This window comes from Hyperoodon ampullatus, assembly GCF_949752795.1.
Source record: "Hyperoodon ampullatus genome assembly, chromosome: 1".
NCBI classification, from domain to species: domain Eukaryota; kingdom Metazoa; phylum Chordata; class Mammalia; order Artiodactyla; family Ziphiidae; genus Hyperoodon; species Hyperoodon ampullatus.
The window spans coordinates 198,345,154-198,364,318 of record NC_136914.1 but is presented as its reverse complement, the minus strand read 5'-3'; the positions used below and the strand labels follow the sequence as shown (position 1 = coordinate 198,364,318).

At 49.2% G+C, this 19,165-nt stretch overlaps 1 protein-coding gene across 1 annotated transcript in view; it reads left to right on the top strand.

Moving 5' to 3' along the window:
- SLIT1 (slit guidance ligand 1) overlaps positions 1–19,165 on the top strand; it is a gene marked incomplete at its 3' end in the record, with an annotated part of 170,247 nt that overhangs the window by 6,861 nt on the left and 144,221 nt on the right. Inside the window, exons 2-3 of the mRNA XM_079712349.1 lie at positions 14,137–14,208; positions 16,465–16,536. Coding sequence (XP_079568475.1) covers positions 14,137–14,208; positions 16,465–16,536 — 144 coding nt within the window. The remainder of the gene's footprint in view (positions 1–14,136; positions 14,209–16,464; positions 16,537–19,165) is intronic.

Genomic DNA, 19,165 nt, shown 5'->3' with positions numbered 1-19,165 from the left:
TGATGTTTAACAAATCTAGTTGTGCAAACATCACCACAGTCCAATTTTAGAATATTTTCATCACCCAAAAAGATTCCTTGTGTTCACTGTAATTTTAAATTTTGTTATAATTTCAAACTTACAGAAAAGTTGCAACAAAAGTATATCCCTTATCCAGACTCAATTGTTTATATTTTGCCATCTTTGCTTTCTCATATATTATACACACACACACGCACACACACCTTTTATTCCTGAACCATTTAAGAATAGATTGGAGGCATAACTTTTTTCCTCTAAATGCTTCGGTGTGTATTTTTCTAACGACAATAAGTCTATGAAAATTAGCAAATTTAATGTCGATACAATACTATTATCTATTCCATGGTTCATTTTAGAATTTCATCAATTGTGCCAATAATGTCTTTTGTAGCTATTGTTTTGTTCAGGTTCAGAATCCTGTCCGGGATCACACATGGCATCTACTTGTCATGGCTCTTTATTCTCTGTTAATTTGGACCAGTTCCTTAGCCTTTCTTTGTTTTTCTTGACCTTAACATTTTTGAAGAATACTGGCCAGTTATTTTGTAGAATGTCCCTCAATTTGGCTTCATCTGCTTTTTTCTCATGATTGCGTTCAGGTTATGCATTTTTGGCAGGAATGCTAAATAAGCAACGTTGTGCCCTTCTCAGTGGGTCGTGTCAGAAGACACATGATGTCAGTTTGTCCCAATATTGGTGATTTTAGCTTTGATTACTTGGTAATTTGGTGTCAGTCAGGCTTCTCTGCTGAAAAGTTACTATTTTCCCCTTTGCTATTAATAATTGACTTGCAGGGAGATACTTCGAGGCCATGTAAATATCCTACTCATCAAACTTTCATTCACTAGTTTTGGTTCCACTGATGAGAAATTTGTAACTCCACCATTTCTTCTCTATTTATTAGTTGGCGTTCTACCGTAAGAAAGAACTTTACCTTCTCTTCCATCTGTTTGTTGTTTGCCTGATTGTTTGTAACAGCATGGACTTGCGGATTATTATTTTATTCATTGGGTTATAATTTGTAATAATGTTACTACATTATTTTGATGTTCAGAGTGTCCCACATTTGGCCAGTGGGACCTCTTCAAGGTGCTCCCATGTCCCGTTGACAAGACCCTTTAAGCACTTGCCTCCAGGGGTTTTGAGTGGAGAGTAACAAGTGCAAAATGGTGTTTTAAGATATTCTGTTTCCTGGCTTTGGTATGGACAATAAATGGAGGGAGAGACCAACTGGTTGGTGGTGGGGAGACCAGTTGGTTATGGTGACTGTGATTTCTGACAGTAGTTTTTCTATCACTGCTGTATTTTTGTTCTTTAAAAAATTTTTTTAAAAACTTTTATTTTAAAACAATTTTAGACTTACAGAAAAGTTGCAAAAATAGTACAGAGAGAATTCCCATACACCCTTCACCCAGCTTCCCCTAATGTTAACATCTTTCTTAATCATAGCACGATGATCAAAACCAAGAAATAAACATTGGTACAATACTGTTAGCTGAGCTATAGACTTCATTTGCATTTCACTAGTTTTTTTTCCACCAATGTCCTTTTTCTATTACAGGACCCAATCCAGGATCCCACATTGCATTTAATTGTCATTTCTCCTTAGTCTTCTTCAGCCTGTGACAGTTCCTTAGTCTTTCCTTGTTCTTTGTTACCTTGACATTTGTAAAAAGTGCTGGTTAGTTATTTTGTAGACTGCTCTTCGGTTTGTGTTTCTCTGGTGTTTTTTCATGATTGGATTCAGGTTATGCATTTTTGGCAAGAATGCCACAGAGGTGATGTGCCCTTCCCAGAGCATCCTATCAGAGAGTAGATGACATTGATATGTGTCATTGCTGATGATGTTGACCTTGATCTCTTGGTTAAGATGGTGTCTGCCAGGTTTCTCCACTATAAACATTATCTTTCCATTTGCAATTAATAAATATTTGCAGGGGGAGATAACTTTGAGAGTATGTAATATCCTTTTTGCCCTCAAATTCTCACCTACTAATTTTAACATTCATTAACGGATCTTGCCTGCAACCATTATTATCCAATTTTGCTTTTCTATTTCCCTCATTCGTTCTACATTTATTAATTGGAATTCTTCTGTAGGGAAGAAAATCTTATTTCTTTTTAAGAAGGTGGTTTGTTGGATGGGTACATTGGGTTTTGAGTTTCCTGAGGGCAGGGACTGTGTCTCATGTATCTTTGTATTTCCATCGCCCCGTACATGGTAGGTGCTCAAAAAAAATGTGTGTTCAATGAGTTTTGTTTTTTTTTTAAACCTGTGGTAAGACATTTCATGATTCTGATCCTTGCTTTAGAAAATATGGTCATTGTGATAGGCTGAATAATGGTCCTCAAAGATGTCCACATCCTAATCCCTGGAACCTATGAATATGTTACCTTACAGGGCCAAAGAAACTTCGCAGATGTGGTTAAGTTAAGGATCTTGCAATGGGAGATGATTTTGGATTATCTGGGTGGGCTCAACATAATCACAAGGGTCCCTAGAGAGAGAGAGGCAGGAGGGTCAGAGTCAGTAGTAGGAGAAATATGACGACAGAAGCAAGAGATTGGAGTGATGCCAAGAAGGGGCCATGAGCCACAGAATGCAGGCGGCCTCTCAATGAAAGAGGCAAGGAGATGGATCGTCCCCTAGAGCCTCCAGAAAAGAATGCAGCCCTGGGAGTGTCTTGACTTTAACCCAGCAAGACTGACTTCTGACTTCCGATCTCCAGAACCGTAAGATAATTTGTGTTGTTTTAAGCCACTAAGTATGTGGCAATGTGTTATAACAGCAGCAGGCAACTGTTACAGTCCTCACAGAGTTTGGAGGGTACAGCAGAGGCCAAGGCATGAGAGGAAGCAGGCCTGGACGGAGGCAGAGGGTGCAGAAGGAGCAAGTGGGAACGTCACAGGGGACCCTATGGCCCGAGGCTGGGAGGATGATCTTGCAGAGTAAACTTGGGAGGGTGGCTGATCCTGGAGGAGAAGCCATGAAGTTAGCTTCTGCCTCTTTTGTTTGAATTACCAATAAACAGCCACGTGAAAAAATGACCCTAGAGGTAGGAATAGGGGATGGTCCCTCTGTTGAGTGTTCAGGCTGGAGAGACAGTTGGGAGGGTGTCCTGGGGAAGTAATGGGACCCACGAGGGCAGTGGGACAGAGACGTCACTGGGAATAAAAATCTCCCGGGAAGCTGGTATAAAATGCAGATCCCCAGGCCCATTCCAGGGTTGCTGAGTCAGCAGGTCTTTGGCAAAGGCCATTCAGGTGATTCAGATGTGGGAGGTGCCCAGGACACAATCTGAGGAACACTGCTTGGTGCTGGGGTTTCCTGGTGAAGAAAGTACGTCCTTTGAAGACGCAGGAGGACTGCCTTTGGCTTCCACCCACATTAAGAGGGCAGCAGGAAGGGGGGGCCACCAGGGAGGAGCTGGGGGAGGGGCAGCAGCTGGGGGAGGGGCAGGAGGAGCTCCCGTCCACAGGGGAGCCTTGGCCCCACGTTTGTGGATTGCAACCTGGGCGATGCAGTTACTACTAAAGCCAAAGAAGGCGTCTGGAGATGGTGGGGGGAGGGTTAGCAGTGTGGAGAGCAGCCAGTCTGTCTGAGGATGAGGGCCAGGGAACGCTTCTGGAACTGCGACTGGGGGGTCACTGGCAAAGCTGGGCAGAACGCTTTCCTGGGAGAAGTGGAAGGCGGAAGCAGATGGTCGGGAGCGAGTGGGTGGTGAGGAAGTTTGCGGGAGGAGAGAACAAGCGCAGGAGCTCCAAGGGGAGCCGCTCAGAGAGTGTTCGCAGAGGGGCAGGTGGACTGGAGTCCCACTCAGGGGAGAGGGGGTGGGAGGCGACTGTGGAAAAGAGGAGCCCGAGCCCTGCGTGGGTTGGGGAGGGGAGGACCTATGACAGGTCAAAGAGCAGAGATGGAGAGCATCAAGGAGGGAGTTGTGATGGTGTTGGTGGTCACCATTCAGAATCCGTACTTTGTGCCCAGGCTCCGAGCCACATGCTTTACCCACGTCACTCTTTCACTCCTCATAACAGTCCTGGGAGGAAGGCATTACAGTCCTCCCTCAGGTCCCGGAGGGATTGGTTCCTGGACATCTACCCACCCAGCACCAAATAAGGTTCCAAAATTCCCGATGCTCAAGTCCCTTATATAAAATGGCGTACTATTTGCGTATAGCCTACTCACATCCTCTCCTATACTTTAAATAATCTCTAGATTACTTATAATACCTAATAAGAGGTAAATACTATATAAATAGTTGTAAATACAGCGTAAATGATATGTGGATAGTTGCCAGAGCAGGGCAAATTCAAGTTTGGTTTTTGGAACTTTATGGAATCTTTTTTTGTGTGTGGAATATTTTTGATCTACGGTTGGTTGAATCTGTGGTGGTGGATCCCCCAGATAAGGGGGATAAGAGTCTATTGCACTTGCCCCTGCTTTGTAGATGAGGAGAAGATAAGAGAGGTGGAACCGTCTGCCTTGGGTTAAACAGCTAGCTGGTAAGTGATGCTCTGAGTCTCGAGGCTTTGAGATGTGTTTCTGTTTAAATTTTTTTTTTTAAATAAATTTATTTATTTATTATTTTTGGCTGTGTTGGGTCTTCGTTGCTGCACTGGGCTTTCTCTAGCTGCGGCGAGCGGGGGCCACTCCTGGTTGTGGTGCGCAGGTTTCTCATTGCGGTGGCTTCTCTTGTTGCGGAGCACGGGCTCTAGGCGCGCGGGCTTCAGTAGTTGCGGCTCGCGGGCTCTAGAGCGCAGGCTCAGTAGCTGTGGCACAGGGGCTTAGTTGCTCCGCGGCATGTGGGATCTTCCCGGACCAGGGCTCGAACCCGTGTCCCCTGCACTGGCAGGTGGATTCTTAAGCACTGTGCCACCAGGGGAGCCCTGTGTTTAATTTTTAAATTTGACTACCGCTCCACACATCTTAATAAGGCTTGGCTTCATTCATTCATTCATCAGACATTCATTTAACACCTACAGAACCTCTGTCAGGGCTTAGCACTAGGGCATAAAGGGAAATTGGCCAAGATTGATTCCTGCCTGCATGTGTTTACAGGGCGGACCCAAGTTGCAGGCTGGCACAGGGAGGGGTGTCCAGCCTAGGGGTAGGAGGTGGTGAGCAGAGTTGGGGGATGCAAGGAGGTGGTGTTGCAGGTTGAGGTCAGGGCCAGGGAGTTAGCTGGTGGGTGGCCTCTCAGGGGCCTGGGGTGGGCAGTGAGTGGAGAGGGGGCTGGCAGGCAATGGACATGGAGGCCTGGTGGCCACCAGGGAGTGGGGCCTGTCTGTAGGGATGTGGTTTTGGGGTGGGCCTCAGACCTGAGAATGGTATTGGCAAGAGCAAGGCCAGGCCTCAGTGGTGAAGGAACGGAGGTGCAGTTCGTGCCTCAGAACAGAATGCACCATGGAGTTGGGGTTAAGATCTGGGCTCTGATCACCTCCCACCCATTAGGATGGCTACTATAAAAAAACTGGGAAATGACAAGTGGTGGCGAGGATGTGGAGAAATTGAAACCATTGTGTGTTGTTTCTGGGAATGTAAAATGGTGCGACTGCTGTGGAGAACAGTATGAAGGTTCCTCGGAAACTTAAACATAGAATTACCATATGATCCAGCAAGTTCACTTCTGGGTATATACCCAAAAGAATTGAAAGCAGCGTCTCAAAGATATTTGTACACTCATGTTCATAGCGGGATTATTCACGATAGCTAAAGGGTGGAAGCAACCCAAGTGTCCATTGATGGACGAATGGATAAACAAAACTTGTAGACGTACAATGGAATATTATTCAGCCTTAAAAAGGAAGGAAATTCTGACACATGCTATACCATGGATGAACCTTGAGGACATTGTGAAATAAGCCAGTCCCCTTATCTGAGGTACCCAGAGTAGTCAAATTCGTAGAGACAGAAAGTAGAATGGTGGTTACCGGGGGCTGTGGGAGGGAGGAATGGGAAGTTACTGTTGAACAGGTACAGAGTTTCAGTTTTGCAGGATGAAAAAGTTCTGGAGATCTGTTGTACAACAGTGTGAATGTACTTAACACTACTGAGCTGTGCACTTAAAAACGGTTAAAATGGTAAATTTTGTTATGTGTATTTTATAGCAATTAAAAAGTAAAAAAAAAAAAAAAAAAGACCTGGGCCCTGGAGTCAGACGTGCTAGGGTTCAAGTCTTGCCTTTTCAGCCTACTTACCAGCTGACTGAACTTGAGCTGGTTACTTAAATTCTTTATGCCTCAGTTTCCTCATTTGTAAATCAAGACTGATAACAAACCTTTGAACCAGGTGGTATTATGAGGCTTAAGTGAGCTGGCTTGGCTGTGATAGTATAGTTATTACTAGTCAAGCCAAGGAAACAAGATGGGAGCCCAGGAGCCTGGACAGAGCAGGATCCGTAGGAAATCTGCTGTGGTGTGAGGCCCCTGTCTACTCATCCCTGGGGCTTCTTGATTCATCACACGGTGGAGGGTGACCCCTGGGGTGGTGGAGGAGCCTCTGGATCATGACCCACTGAGGCTCGAGGAAGGCTTGGGGCTGATGGGAGCATGCGCCGGCCTGGGCTGCGATGTGCTGGCAGCAGCCAGGCTCCGTGGGCAGGATAGTTCAGCTTATATTTACTGAGCAACTACTGTGTGCCAGGCACCCTCACAGGTGCTGGCTTACAGATGTGGCTCTGCTTCTCACAGCCTGGCAGGGGAGACCGGCCTTTAAGGCCAGTCATATATATTTTTTTATTTTGTAATTTTTAAAAAAATTATTTATTTATTTATTTATTTTTGGCTATGTTGGGTCTTCGTTGCTGCCCATGGGCTTCCTCTAGTTGTGGTGAGCGGGGGCTACTCTTTGTTGTGGTGCACAGACTTCCCATATTGCGGAGCACGGGCTTAGTTGCTCTAGGACATGTGGGATCTTCCTGGACCAGGGCTCGAACCCGTGTGCCCTGCATTGGCAGGCGGATTCTTAACCACTGCGCCACCAGGGAAGTCCCCAAAGGACCTCATATTAAATGCACAAATCGAAATGCCAGCTCTGGAGGAGGAGCTGAGTGAACACCTGTGGGGAGGGTGGTTTAGAGGAGGGGACATTTAAATTGAGTCCTGAAGGATGTTGGGAGTAAGCCAGCTGTGGGTTACTCTGTGGGCTCTGGATCAGAGCCCAGCCAGCACTGGCAAAGGCCCTGCGGCAGAAGAGCTGGTGTTGAAAGTGGAGGAGCAGAGTGGCTGAAGCCCTGGGGGCTGGTATTTTCCTAACAAGGGAACTGAGGAAAAATCAGTCTTTTAACCTGTGGGCTATGGAATGGTTGTTGGTAAAACAGCAGCGTCCTCTCTGTGTGAAGCTTTCCTTGGCTGATGTCCATTTGGGGAGAGCATTTCTTAATTAGTGTGGTTTTTTTTTTTTTTTGAGTCAGGGAGCAGGGAAACTTGGAAAACCCACCCAACCCAGTGCTATTTAGAATATGTCAGCTTGAATATGCAAATTTATTCTTGCCTTCAAGAAATACTTACTAAAACATCTATCAGGTAACAGGTGCCATGTACTACGTTAGGCCCTGGAGATACAATAATGAAAAAAAACTGGCACAGTCCGTGTCCTCGAGGGGCTTATACATGGGGAGGGGTAGAGATATCAGTCAAGGAAGGTCCCAAATCCATATAAAATTGCCCCTGATTTGTGCTGCAGAGGAGAGGGTTAGAGTGCCCTGTGGGCCTGTGATAGGGAGGTTGGACCAATTGGAAGGAACAGTTGGAGTGAGTTAGGCAAAGTGGAAGGAGGGAGCAGTGCAGACAGAGGGGATGGCAAGTTCAAAGGCCCTGCCACCAGAGGGAGCAAATCAGAACAGGGAGAGTGGGGCAGGCCACCTGGGGTTTGTGTGGTGTTAAGGGGAGTTTCTCTTGATTCCAAGAGTGATGGGGATTCATTGAAGGGCTTAAGTGGGGAGTGACATGATCAGATTTGCATCTTGAAAAGATCACTCTGGCTGTGGCCTGGAGAACAGATTGGAGGGGAGCCAGAGGGAAGGTGGGGAGCCTGGTTAGGTGGCTCTGGACCCTCCATGCAGCCAGTCCACCTGCAGGTTGGGGTGTGGGCCCCTCTACCTCTGTCGGGCGGCAGCTGGCTAGGGACATTCTTCATTCCCTTGGTTCTCCTGTCTGACTTTGCAGACACTGAGTGCTGTGGATTTGGCCAGGGTAAGATTTCAAAGGACAGCGCTGAGGAATACAGTTCCCCAGCCCAGAGGCCAGTCTCATTCACAGTCAGAGTGTGCGTGTTTATTTTTTGGAGACCTGGCAGGAAGGGAATTTAGAGGGGAGCTGAGCCTCCCCATCATCATTGCAGGTTTGGGCCCTTGGGGAGGAACCAGCACCAGGAGCGGCTGCCCTCCCACCCAACCGTGAGAAATGCTTGTGGAGTGCGTGGAGCCCTCGGAGCACCCCAAGAGGGGCCCAGGGTGTTTATTCCTACAGCTTTAGGAAATCCAGTGGTTTCTTTCAGTTTATCACAAACACCCAGATGCTGGGGATCAGATTCTTGTTTCCTGAGAGGATTCGAGAAATCCTGGTGTGTTTTTGTTTTTTCCTCAGTAATTTTGCTTCAGAGGATTTTCTCCCAAATCTTTCACCACCGAGGTTTTTTCTTTCAGGTTAGGACCACATAGGAACGGATGGGAGTCAGGGCCATTTGCCACTGGAGTGTATTTCCTCCTGGGGAGAAGGATGGATGCAGAGTCATCACTTTTGGAAGAGAGAGAATCATCTCAGGGCATCTTCCCTGGGCCTCAGCATCCTGGGGCCTGCAGGGCAGGAGCAGCCAGCTCCTCCCTGCTCAGCGTGGCAAAGCCAGCCCAGCAGCAGCCTGAGCTGAGCCTGGGACACCACCCTTCTAGTGGTGCTATGGTCCTTGAGGGAAACAAAACAACAACAACAACAGTAGTAGTAAAAATAATTGCAGCAGGCAATATTGATATAGAGAGCATTTATGTATGCCAGGCACTGCTCTTGGTGCTTTAGAAATAGTTAAGTCACTTAAACCTCCCCACATCTCTAAGAGGTGGGTATTATCATTATCTTCATTTTACAAATGGGGAAACTGAGGCGCAGAGAAGTTAAACTTTGTGCCCAGGGTCACACAGCTAGTGATCGTAGAGTAGGAATTTGAAGCCGGATAGTCTGGCTCTAAAGCCCAAGCTCGGCTGGCTGGGGAGCTGCCCTGATATTGTTGTATGGGCAGAGCACACGGTCTTATAGGGCCCCAGGATGTCTGTCTAAGTTGTTCCTCGGCTCTGTCCAAGGCATGATTGCTCAGGGTGAGAGGTGGGCTTGACAGAATCCAGCAACACGAGGCATCGTGATGAAGGGGGAAAGAACCTGGATTCACGTTGGCCTGGGTGGGATTTGGCCCTGGCCCCACCACTTATGAGCTGGGTGGCACTGGGCAAATTGCTTCACCAATCTCTGCCTCAGTTTCCTCACCAGCAAGATGGAGAGAACTTGACTCATCTCGTAGGCTACTGTGCAGGTGAGATGAGATGAAGCATGCTTGGAGTTGGGCTCAGAGCCTGCACACAGAGGTGCCCAATAAAGAGAAGTGGTGGATGTGTGCTCTGGTGGCAAGAACCTCAGGGACCCCAGGGTAGCTCTGGATCCTGGCTTCTTCCTGAGAAGCGAGGCCGGGAATTGCCCCAGTGGGCCCACCCCACTTGCCTGCTCTGGCTGCACAGGTCTGAAGGTCACAGCAGCTTCTCTGGTTTTCCCAGGCAGCTTGCTGGGGAGGGGTCTCCATGGCGACACTCACGGACCACCTGTTGGAGGAATCAGGCACCGGAGAAAAATGACCTCCTCGCCTCATTCCAGCAGCCTGTGCTGAGGGTTCGAGGGGAGGTGGCCGGGCCACCTCGAGGTTGGAAACTCGATCCTGGTGGGCTGCCCGGCTGAGGGGAGAGGGAGGGGACCATGGAGGCCATTCTCTCAGCCTAAGTGGCGCTAATGACTCCTTAAGCTGCCGCCCCGGACCTGCGAACCCGATGAGAGCTGCCCCTGCCTCACAGGCTGCCTTCTCGAGGGCTGTCCCCTGAGAGGAGGCGCTTAGCTTAGCTCCGGGTTAGAGACCAAAGCTGATGGGGGAGGCTGGGGGCTGGGGGGGCTTGGGCTTCCATCGACATTCCTGGAAGCCACCAGCAGGGCCTCCTGAGAGAGGGGCTGTGTTTGCTCTGCTGTCTGTACCATTGTCCTCCTGTGCCTGCCTGTCCCAGGTCTTTTCTTGAGTGGAGGTGGAGTGGGGTACAGGAAGTGAGGGGGAGGGGTTGGAATCCACTGATGGCTAAGGAATGCGCCCCAGCGTCTGCCCAGTGGAGCCTGGTGCCAAAGGTGAGAAGAGAGGCAGGTAGATGCGCGTATCATCAGAAGTCCCTGCGAACTCCCCACCCAACCCTGCCCACCTTATGGGAATTCCATCCTCAGGGATTCCTGAGTTCCATTTGGGCCCTGCCTTGTTCAGACAAGTCTTGACGTCTGTCTTTGCCTCAGTTTTGCCGTCTGTGAATTGAATAATTATTGTAGTCAATTGCCTGATGAACCATGGTTGCCATGAGAAGGAGTGAGTGAATGATTGTAAAATGCAAGATTTCTCATGACCTTTGACTGAGTAATTCTGTTTCTAGGAACGTATTCCTCCCAAATGCCCACCGAGCTTTATGCGGTATTATTTATAATTGAACAATACCAAAACAGCTCAGATGTTCCAGTGACAGAGAATCAGGGCATGCCCAGTAACTTGATATATCCAATGGAAGGGATCCTTTATGCCAATCAAAATCGTAAATGGAGAACGAGCAGGGAATGACATTGCAGAAGGAGTGCACACCATTTATGTCTCATTCACTCTTGTATCTTCAGAACCTTGCAAAATGCTCTGCAAATAGCAAGTCTTCAGTAAATATTTGTCATATTATCTCCACTCGATAAAACTTATATCCAAAGGTAACAGGCTTGAGAGAAGATATTCCAGAATATTAACAAGGGGTTCTTTCTGGGTGATGAGCTAATGTGTGATTTTTCTTTATTCTTAAGGTAATTGAAAAAATTCAATAATGTACATATATGACTCGTATTTTTCAGCATAATAACTTGCCTATTTTATTGACTTTAAAAATATAGATGTCTCTTAAAAAATTTCAAACAATGCAGAAGAGTATGAAAAAGAAGCTGAAGTCCCCTTAAGTCCTACCACTCAGTGGTTACAGGCATTCACATGCAGCGAACAGCTCCCAGCAAACTCGTTCTATGCATATACCTCTACTGATATGCCTGTGAGTTTTTACATAAGTGAGCTAGGGGCATACAAGCTGTCTTGAAACCCTTTTCCCAGGGGCTGTATCAGGGACATCTTCCCTTGTCAGTACAAAGGGATCTGTACTGTTTTAAATGGCTGTATGGCATTCAGTTTCACAGATGTACTGAAATTTAACTAAGCATGGCTCTGTCGACGTGCATTGAAGCTTAGTATTTTTGCTTTTATAATCAATGCTGACATATATTATAATCAAAAACATAAAACCAGGACTTCCCTGGTGGTCCAGTGGTAAAGAATCTGCCTTCCAGTGCAGGGGACGCGGGTTCAATCCCCGGTTGGGGAACTAGTATCCCACATGCCGCGGGGCAGCTAAGCTGGCGTGCCACCCCTACTGAGCTCGCGCACCTCAACGAGAGAGCCACGTGCTGCAAACTACAGAGCCCATGCGCTCTGCAACCTGTGGGCCACAACTAGAGAAGAGAAAACCCGCACGCCACAACTCGAGAGAAGCTTGTGCAGTGCAACGAAAGATCCCGCCTGCCTCAACGAAGATCCGGCGCAACTAAGACCTGACGCAGCCAAAAATGAATAAAATAAACAAATAAATAAATAATAAATCTTTTTTAAAAACCCCATAAAAACACCCCAAATTGCTTGTGGTTTTGGGTTCAGGGGTGAAAGTTTGAGCAGGATAGCCCAGAGGGAACCGCCTGCTTGTGGAGGGAACCAGTCTTCAGGGCTTTGAGATGACATTCTCCTTGTTTGAAGTGAGTTTTCAGGGCTTTGAGATGATATTCTCCTTGTTTGAAGTGAGGTCGTGTGGCAGGGGGAGCAGCAAAGAGAGGCTCAGAGGTGGCCGTTTCGGGGAAGAATATTTCGTTCAACAAAAAAGGCCTTTACGTTGAAAAGAGCCCATCTCACGTGGAGAAGGCATCCTCCCAGCATTTAGGGCAGGAAGGGGCTCAGTCTGGTGCTCTCACCCATGGCCCTGTTACCTTGGAGAGGCCTCAGACCCCTCAGAGAGATCCTGTTAGAAAAGAGCTGAGGAACAGGGAATGAGTTTTTCCAGCTGCTCCAAAGGATCAGGAGCCAGGCCCAGGGGAAGGACAGAGACAGTGATGAGTTGGATAAATTATCAGCTTGTCAACTTGGGGAGAGAGCCTGTCCTGGTGGAAGAAGCCTGGGCCCTAGGATCAGACGGCTACGGGTCCAGATCCCTGCTCTGTGCTTTACCAGGTGGTGACCTCGGGAAGACCTCTTTGAGACACTTTCTCCTCATCTGTAAGATGGGCGCGATAACTACCTTCCAGCATCTTGAAGGATGTATGCAAAGCCCAGTTCCCAGAGTGTGTGGCAATCAATAACATTTTGTTCTTAGTGGAAGCAGCTCTAGAGCATCACACTTCTGAAACATTGTTAGGAAAGGGAACTTGCTGTTTTTCAAAGTAGCTTGGACTTGGGTTGGGATGGCGGAAACACCTGGAATCTTTGACCAAAGTTGGTAAATGAGGAGACTGGGCTGCAGGTAGAGCGTGTGCGTATCTGTGTGTGTGGATGTGCGCGCGCGAGCACAGTTAAGTTATTGCTAAGCGTACGGGGGACTGCGATGATGGTGAGGAAGAGGAGGGGGCAGGGTGGCTGTGGACATGGGGCTGCACAGGAAGCCAGGTTAGATGTGGAGGTGACAGCTGGGTTTGGAGCTGGGCCTGAGTGAGATTCTGCTGTGTGTGGCTCAGTGGAAGAACTTTCTGGGGAGTGGAGTGCCTGACCCCTGGAGTGGCCTGCCTTTCCAAGGCTGGGCCAGCTTCCTGTGAAGAGGAGTGGCCAGCAGAGGCTGGGTGGGAGGGGGCGGGAGGTGGGGTCCATGTCCAAGGTGCCCAGGGCATGACTGGAAGGGCTGAGGGAAGAGCACGTGGTCTTGGGAGGGAGCAAGGACTGGAGGCCCTGGTGGTGTGAGGGGACGAGTCACTGCAGGGCTTGGCCTCCCTTCCTGGGCCCTGCCTTCCTGTCCCCGCTGCAGGACTGGCCTCAGAGCAGCTCCTGCCGGAGGCCTCACTGGCTCCCTCTCTTTCCTCTGGTTCCTTTCTCAGGCCCTCTGGCTTGGACCCACCTTCCCCCAACCCTGCTTCCCACGGCTCCCAGCCCTCCAGATACTCTGGCCTTTCTCCTTCCCTGGAGTGTCCGTTCCATCCCTCTTGCTATGGATCTGCCTTGTCTTTTGGACCTCAGCTGGAGGCCCACTTCCTCAGTCCCCTTAAATGGCATGGCCCTCCCTGCTCTCTCCTGCTTGGAATCTGGACAGCTTATGGGAACCAGTGCCACCAGATGATGGCATCGGTATCCCCAAGGGGCCCCTTTCTAAGTGCAGGCCATGCTCTTTGCTTGTTTATGCCTCATGTTACTCCTATGAGGTAGACGGTTATTATCCCTATTTTATAGATGAGGAAACTGAGGCTCAGCAAGGATTCTACCTGAAGAGCCTCTCTAATTGGCTAGTTTCCAAATTCTTTCCTGTGTGAATGCCTTGTCTCTCCAACGAGACTGAGCTCTTTCAGGGCAAAAGCTACGTTTTGGGGTTCCACAGCACTCCCAGCAGTGAGTCCGTGCCCTGTGCGTTCCTGTTGGTTGAACATCTGCTGCAAAGAGGTCCCGGCTTGTTAGGACGACACAGACTTGGGGGTCCCGGGGCTTGGCTGGGAAGCACCCAGCCCCGTTGGTGAGATGGTTGACTTAAGCCACGTGGAGAGGGAGCTCGGAGCGGAGCCCTGGCCTGGGGGCACCCTGGGCAGCTCACCATCTCCTTCTCTCCTTTCCTCCCCCAGGGAACTCAACGGCAACAAAATCACTCGGATCCACAAGAATGACTTTGCGGGACTCAAGCAGCTGCGGGTGCTGTGAGTATGGCGTGCTGCTGCCGCTTGTAACCTTTCTCCTGCCCGCTCCCCTCAGCGGTGGTCTCACGGCAGAGCCCTGGCTGTGGGTCATAGGGTTGTAGGCCAGCTGAGCCCCTCCCCTGCGCGGTCAGTCTTGGGATGCCGTGAGCAGGTGGGTGGAGGTGTGCCAAGTCCTGACCCAGAGTGGCCACTGTCTCCCATATGGCTGAGAAAATTGGGTGTGGAGTGGGCACCAGTAGTCACTGCCTGGCAGGACCTGGGAAGATGGGGCTGCCTTGTCCATTGGCAGGCTCCTGGGGTGAAGGAAGACCAGGTCTGCTCAGGCTGCCGTAGCAAAAGACCAGAGACTGGATGGCTTAAACAACAGAAATTAGTTTTCTCACAGTTCTGGAGGCTAGAAGTCTAAGATCGAGGTGCCATCAGGGTTGGTTTGTGGGAGGCCTCTGTTCCGGGCCACCTTCTCGCTGTGTCCTCATGTGGCCTTTCCTCTGTGTGTGCACACAGAGAGATCTCTGGTGTCTCTTCTTCTTACAAGGACACCAATCCTATCAGATTAGGGCCCCATCCTTATGACCTCATTTAGCCTTAATTATGTACCTTATCTCCAAACACAGTCACATTGGGGGTAAGAACTTCAGTGTATGAATTTTGGGGCGGGGGGGATGACCCAATTCACTCTATAACAGTCTCCGCAGCTCTTCTGAACTTGTGCCCCAGAAAGACTTCCCAGCAAGGCCACAGACCCCTGACTTGAGGAGGAAGTGACTGGGAGCTGTTGAGGACAGAGGTGACTCCCCTGAGGTGCCCAACAGTGGCCGACATTGGAGGTGGCAGGCATGACATTGTCGGGGTGGCCACCAGCCAGCGAAGGAGTCATCCATGGCACCTGCCTTGTCAGGCTGGGCAGGAGTGAGGAGCAAGGGGAAGGGGTGGATCTCTTCACCCGCTCCTGCTCTGTTGATCTTGGGGTGCAGAGACACCCCTACCTGCGTGCATTCTGATGTGAGGTTATCTCCTCCCACAAACTCAGGTGTGCAGGGAAGAAGGGCATTTTAAATTTTCTCTGCGTCAGTTTCGACTTTGAGCCCACATCCCACCTGGCTGGCAGGAAATTCACTAGCAGACAGTCATAGGGTCCCTCATTCCTTACTCCCAGGGTAATGCAGGGGTCCTGGGGCCTCAGTTCTTTCAGAACTATGGACTTCGCAGCTCGGAAGGTCTTTGGAGGAGGTGGTGACCCTGTGGTCGATCCTCTCTGGGATTGTAACTGTCAGTCACTGGGGAAGGGGTCTCTGCATCTCCAGAACCACTGACTTCGGAACACTTCTCAGGCTGAGGAATCTCTTCTGAGTCTGGGGAAGCCCTCCCTCCTGCCTGGTGTTACCCTTGCCCCCACCTCCCCGCACGCCACCCGGCATAAGCTCCTCAACAGCACACCGTTTTTGGAAACAAAGCAGAGGAAGAGAAGTGTCTGGTGGCAGCTTCTGCCCCCTGCCCAGCCCCGAACTTCAACTGAGGCCCTTGCGGGAGCACATAAGCCACCTGCTTGAGAGTAGGGAGGGGAGAACACGGGAGAAAGACATACTTGATGAGCTCAAAAATTACCACGCAGCAAGTGATCTGCCGGTGAAGAGTGCCGCCCTGCCAGCTGGATGTTCTGGGTTTCAGGGCGCGTTGGTGGTAAGGAGGGGCAGAGTCCCCCGGAGCCAGGTGGTTCAGTTGGCAGCAGATGTGGCCAGGCGGAGCGGGGGAGCAGGCAGCGGGGGTGTTGTCTGCCAACCGCAGAGTGTGTTTGCCGCACGTGTGGGCTGGGCCCCGTCGGTTCATGCTCCTCTCCCCCCGCTACTGGCCGATCTCCCCTGCTCTGCACCCCCAGACACGTGCCCTCTGGGCCGGAGAAGGGCACGTGCGCCAGCAGCACAGAGCCAGCCCCCGCTGCCTGGGTGTGGGCTTCCCCGAGCATGCCTTTGGAGCGATGGCCTGGTGCTCTGGTGGCCCGTGGCCTTCTGCCATGCAGGCAGCTTCAGAGGGTCAGCATGGGGTAGGGCCGGAAGCACATCTTGCTGCTGAAGCTGGATGTGTTGAAGAGCCTGTGTCGGGAATTTGCAAAGCTGTGAGGAAGTTTTGTTGGCTCAGGCCAGGGTTCGGATCTGTGTGCGTCTCGGGCATTGCTCCTGTTTCACTCCCTTGGGCCAGCTGTCTCTAGGAGTCCTTGTCCACCGTCCCGGAGCTGTTCTTGTCTCTTTTCTTCCCCAGGCAGCTGATGGAGAACCAGATTGGAGTGGTGGAACGTGGGGCTTTCGACGACATGAAGGAACTGGAGCGGCTGTGAGTATCTGTGGGCACAGGCTCAGGAGGGCGGTGGGGACTGGCGCCGAGTGGACTCGAGAAGCTGAGCCTGGTGGCAGGAGGGGGTGCTCAGGGGCAGGACTGCACGCGCAGCCTGCCTCCCGCCTGCTAATGGGGCCAGGGGCAGCTGTAGCCGTGGAAGGGGTCGCAGCGTCATCGTGAGATGACGGCAAAGTCCTCACTGCATATTCTAAACACAGCTATCGTTGTTGTTTTTCCCTGAGAACGCATCATGGCAAAAAATCCACACAGTGCAGAGGAAGTGAAATTTATTCCTATAATCTTATACTCCAGGCATAACCACTGTTATTGATTTGTGTGGCTTTAAAGGAAGCACGAGTGTGCCCGGGGGACCAACTGCAGGGAAGCCCTTAGGAGCAGTGTCTTGGGTGCTTGAGGCCACAACACAGAATTGAAGGTGTTGTTTTCTGATTTTCTGAAGGTGTTGATTTCTGTTTCCTTAGGGGGCTTTTGAGTTTGAAAATAGGTCTTGATCAGTTTTTGCCAGATTTCAGATTGGTAATAATGAAAAAAAAAAAAAATGAATGTAGTATGGGTGAGGTGGGTGATGGCCACTCACATTCATGGTGGTCACCGGCCTCATTTTTCTGCTTTGGTTTGGCTGTAGGTGTCAAGAGTTCTAAAGTTCCTGCCTTTTGAACCAGAAAGTCCATCTGATTTTAAGGAAATAATCAGAGACATGGCTAAAAATTTATATATCAGGATCTTCATTGCACATTATTTAAATACAACAAAAAAATTGGAAACACCCATTCTGGTGGAGATGTAAGACATAAAATCACATTTCTGAAGAACTATTAAGGCCATAGGAATGTGTCTACAATATCACGTTAAGTGGAAAAGGCAGGAAGTACATTTATACTAGGCAGGATTTTAATAAATGAAAGGCAGGATTTTATTTACACATTTACATTTGTGTAAATAAAATCAACTTGTATATGTACAGAATACAGGAGGAAAATAATTGAGACTATTAACTCTCATCACCTGGAGTGGTGGGATAACAGTTAACTTTATTCTTTATGCTTTTCTTTTTTTGTGGATTTTTTCCCAGTGAGTTTATGATATAATTATTGCTATTATTGATTGCCTTACTCTATGCCAGGCACCAAGATAAGTGCTTTGTCCTCCAATATCTCATTTAATCCTTAAAACAACACTGTGGTCGGTGGTATCTTACAGATGAGAAGCCGAGGTGCACAGAAGTTAAGGCACTTGCCTTATGAGATAATTATTAAATGGTTAAGTGCAGAAACAGGGATTAGAACCCGGATCATTTTGCCTCCAGAGCCCGAGCTCTTAATGGCTGTAACCTAATACCTTACTTTTCTCTTTTACTTCAAAGAAAATAAGGTATTAAATAAATGGAAAGAATATGGTTGTCTCGTTGCCTTCCTGCTGCCTGGAGAAAAACCAAGTTGAACTTCTCCTCATCCAGGCCTAAAATGGAGCCCTAAGGAGCCCAAAGCTAGAACAGATAATTCATCCTGTGTTAATTTTCTTTAAAAGGCTCAGAACAAAATACGTGTTCGTGACCTGGTTATGAGGGGCTGATTCGGTCCTAACCCATTCTGGCTCCAGCTCCGGGGCTGCCATGCCCTGGGGAAGGAGAAAAGGTGGGATGGAGTCTAGACATGACTGGTGGCCCATGTCACATCTGCTGCTGCCACCCAAGGCTGGGCATGGTCCTTCTTTTTGAGTCATAACGTGTCACTGCAGGCTTTGTCCCTTCTGTCCTTTTCCAGTTCCTTTCTTCCGGGGTGGGTCACCAGCAACTGCGTGGTGGGCAGTTACTGGGGTGTGTGATTGCTCTGTCCCTGGGGACGTCCAGTGCTGGCCGTGGATGGCCCTCTCCTCTGACTTGTCAGAGACCAATGGTGGATCAGTTAATCATAAAAGTTGGATAAAGTGGGGAGTCATAAAACCCATACATACTCTAAACATTTCATTTTATGTTAAAACATATAATGTGCATTTACTGACCCTCCCCGCCCCACCCCCGTTTTTTTTTTTTTTTTTTTTTTTTGCCAAGGTCTTACTTTTTAGTGTGAGATGCTGATTGGAGTTCTGTATTATTTTCCTCGCCTAAACCACACACATATACCCTGCTTACGATTTTTGGTTTTGGTTTCTTTTTTTTTTTTTTTTTTTTTTTTTTTTTGCAGTACGCGGGCCTCTCACTTTTGTGGCCTCTCCCGTTGCGGAGCACAGGCTCCGGACGCACAGGCTCAGCGGCCATGCATGGCTCACAGGCCCAGCCGCTCCGCGGCATGTGGGATCTTCCCGGACCGGGGCACGAACCCGTGTCCCCTGCATCGGCAGGCGGACTCTCAACCACTGCGCCACCAGGGAAGCCCAGGTTTTGGTTTCTTTAAGGTGGAGTGAGATTCTTAGAAGGCCCTTGGAAGCAATCTGGCAGGAGAATTCTGAACTTCTTTTATGACTCCTCTGCTCGCCCCCTGCCGCCCAGTCTTTTACTTCATTCAACAACTCTTTAATTAACAGCTTTCCTTTTAATGACTCTTACCAAGGCATTCAACCAGTTTTTGTAGAGATGACTCTCTCTTTTCACGCTAGTATTGATATG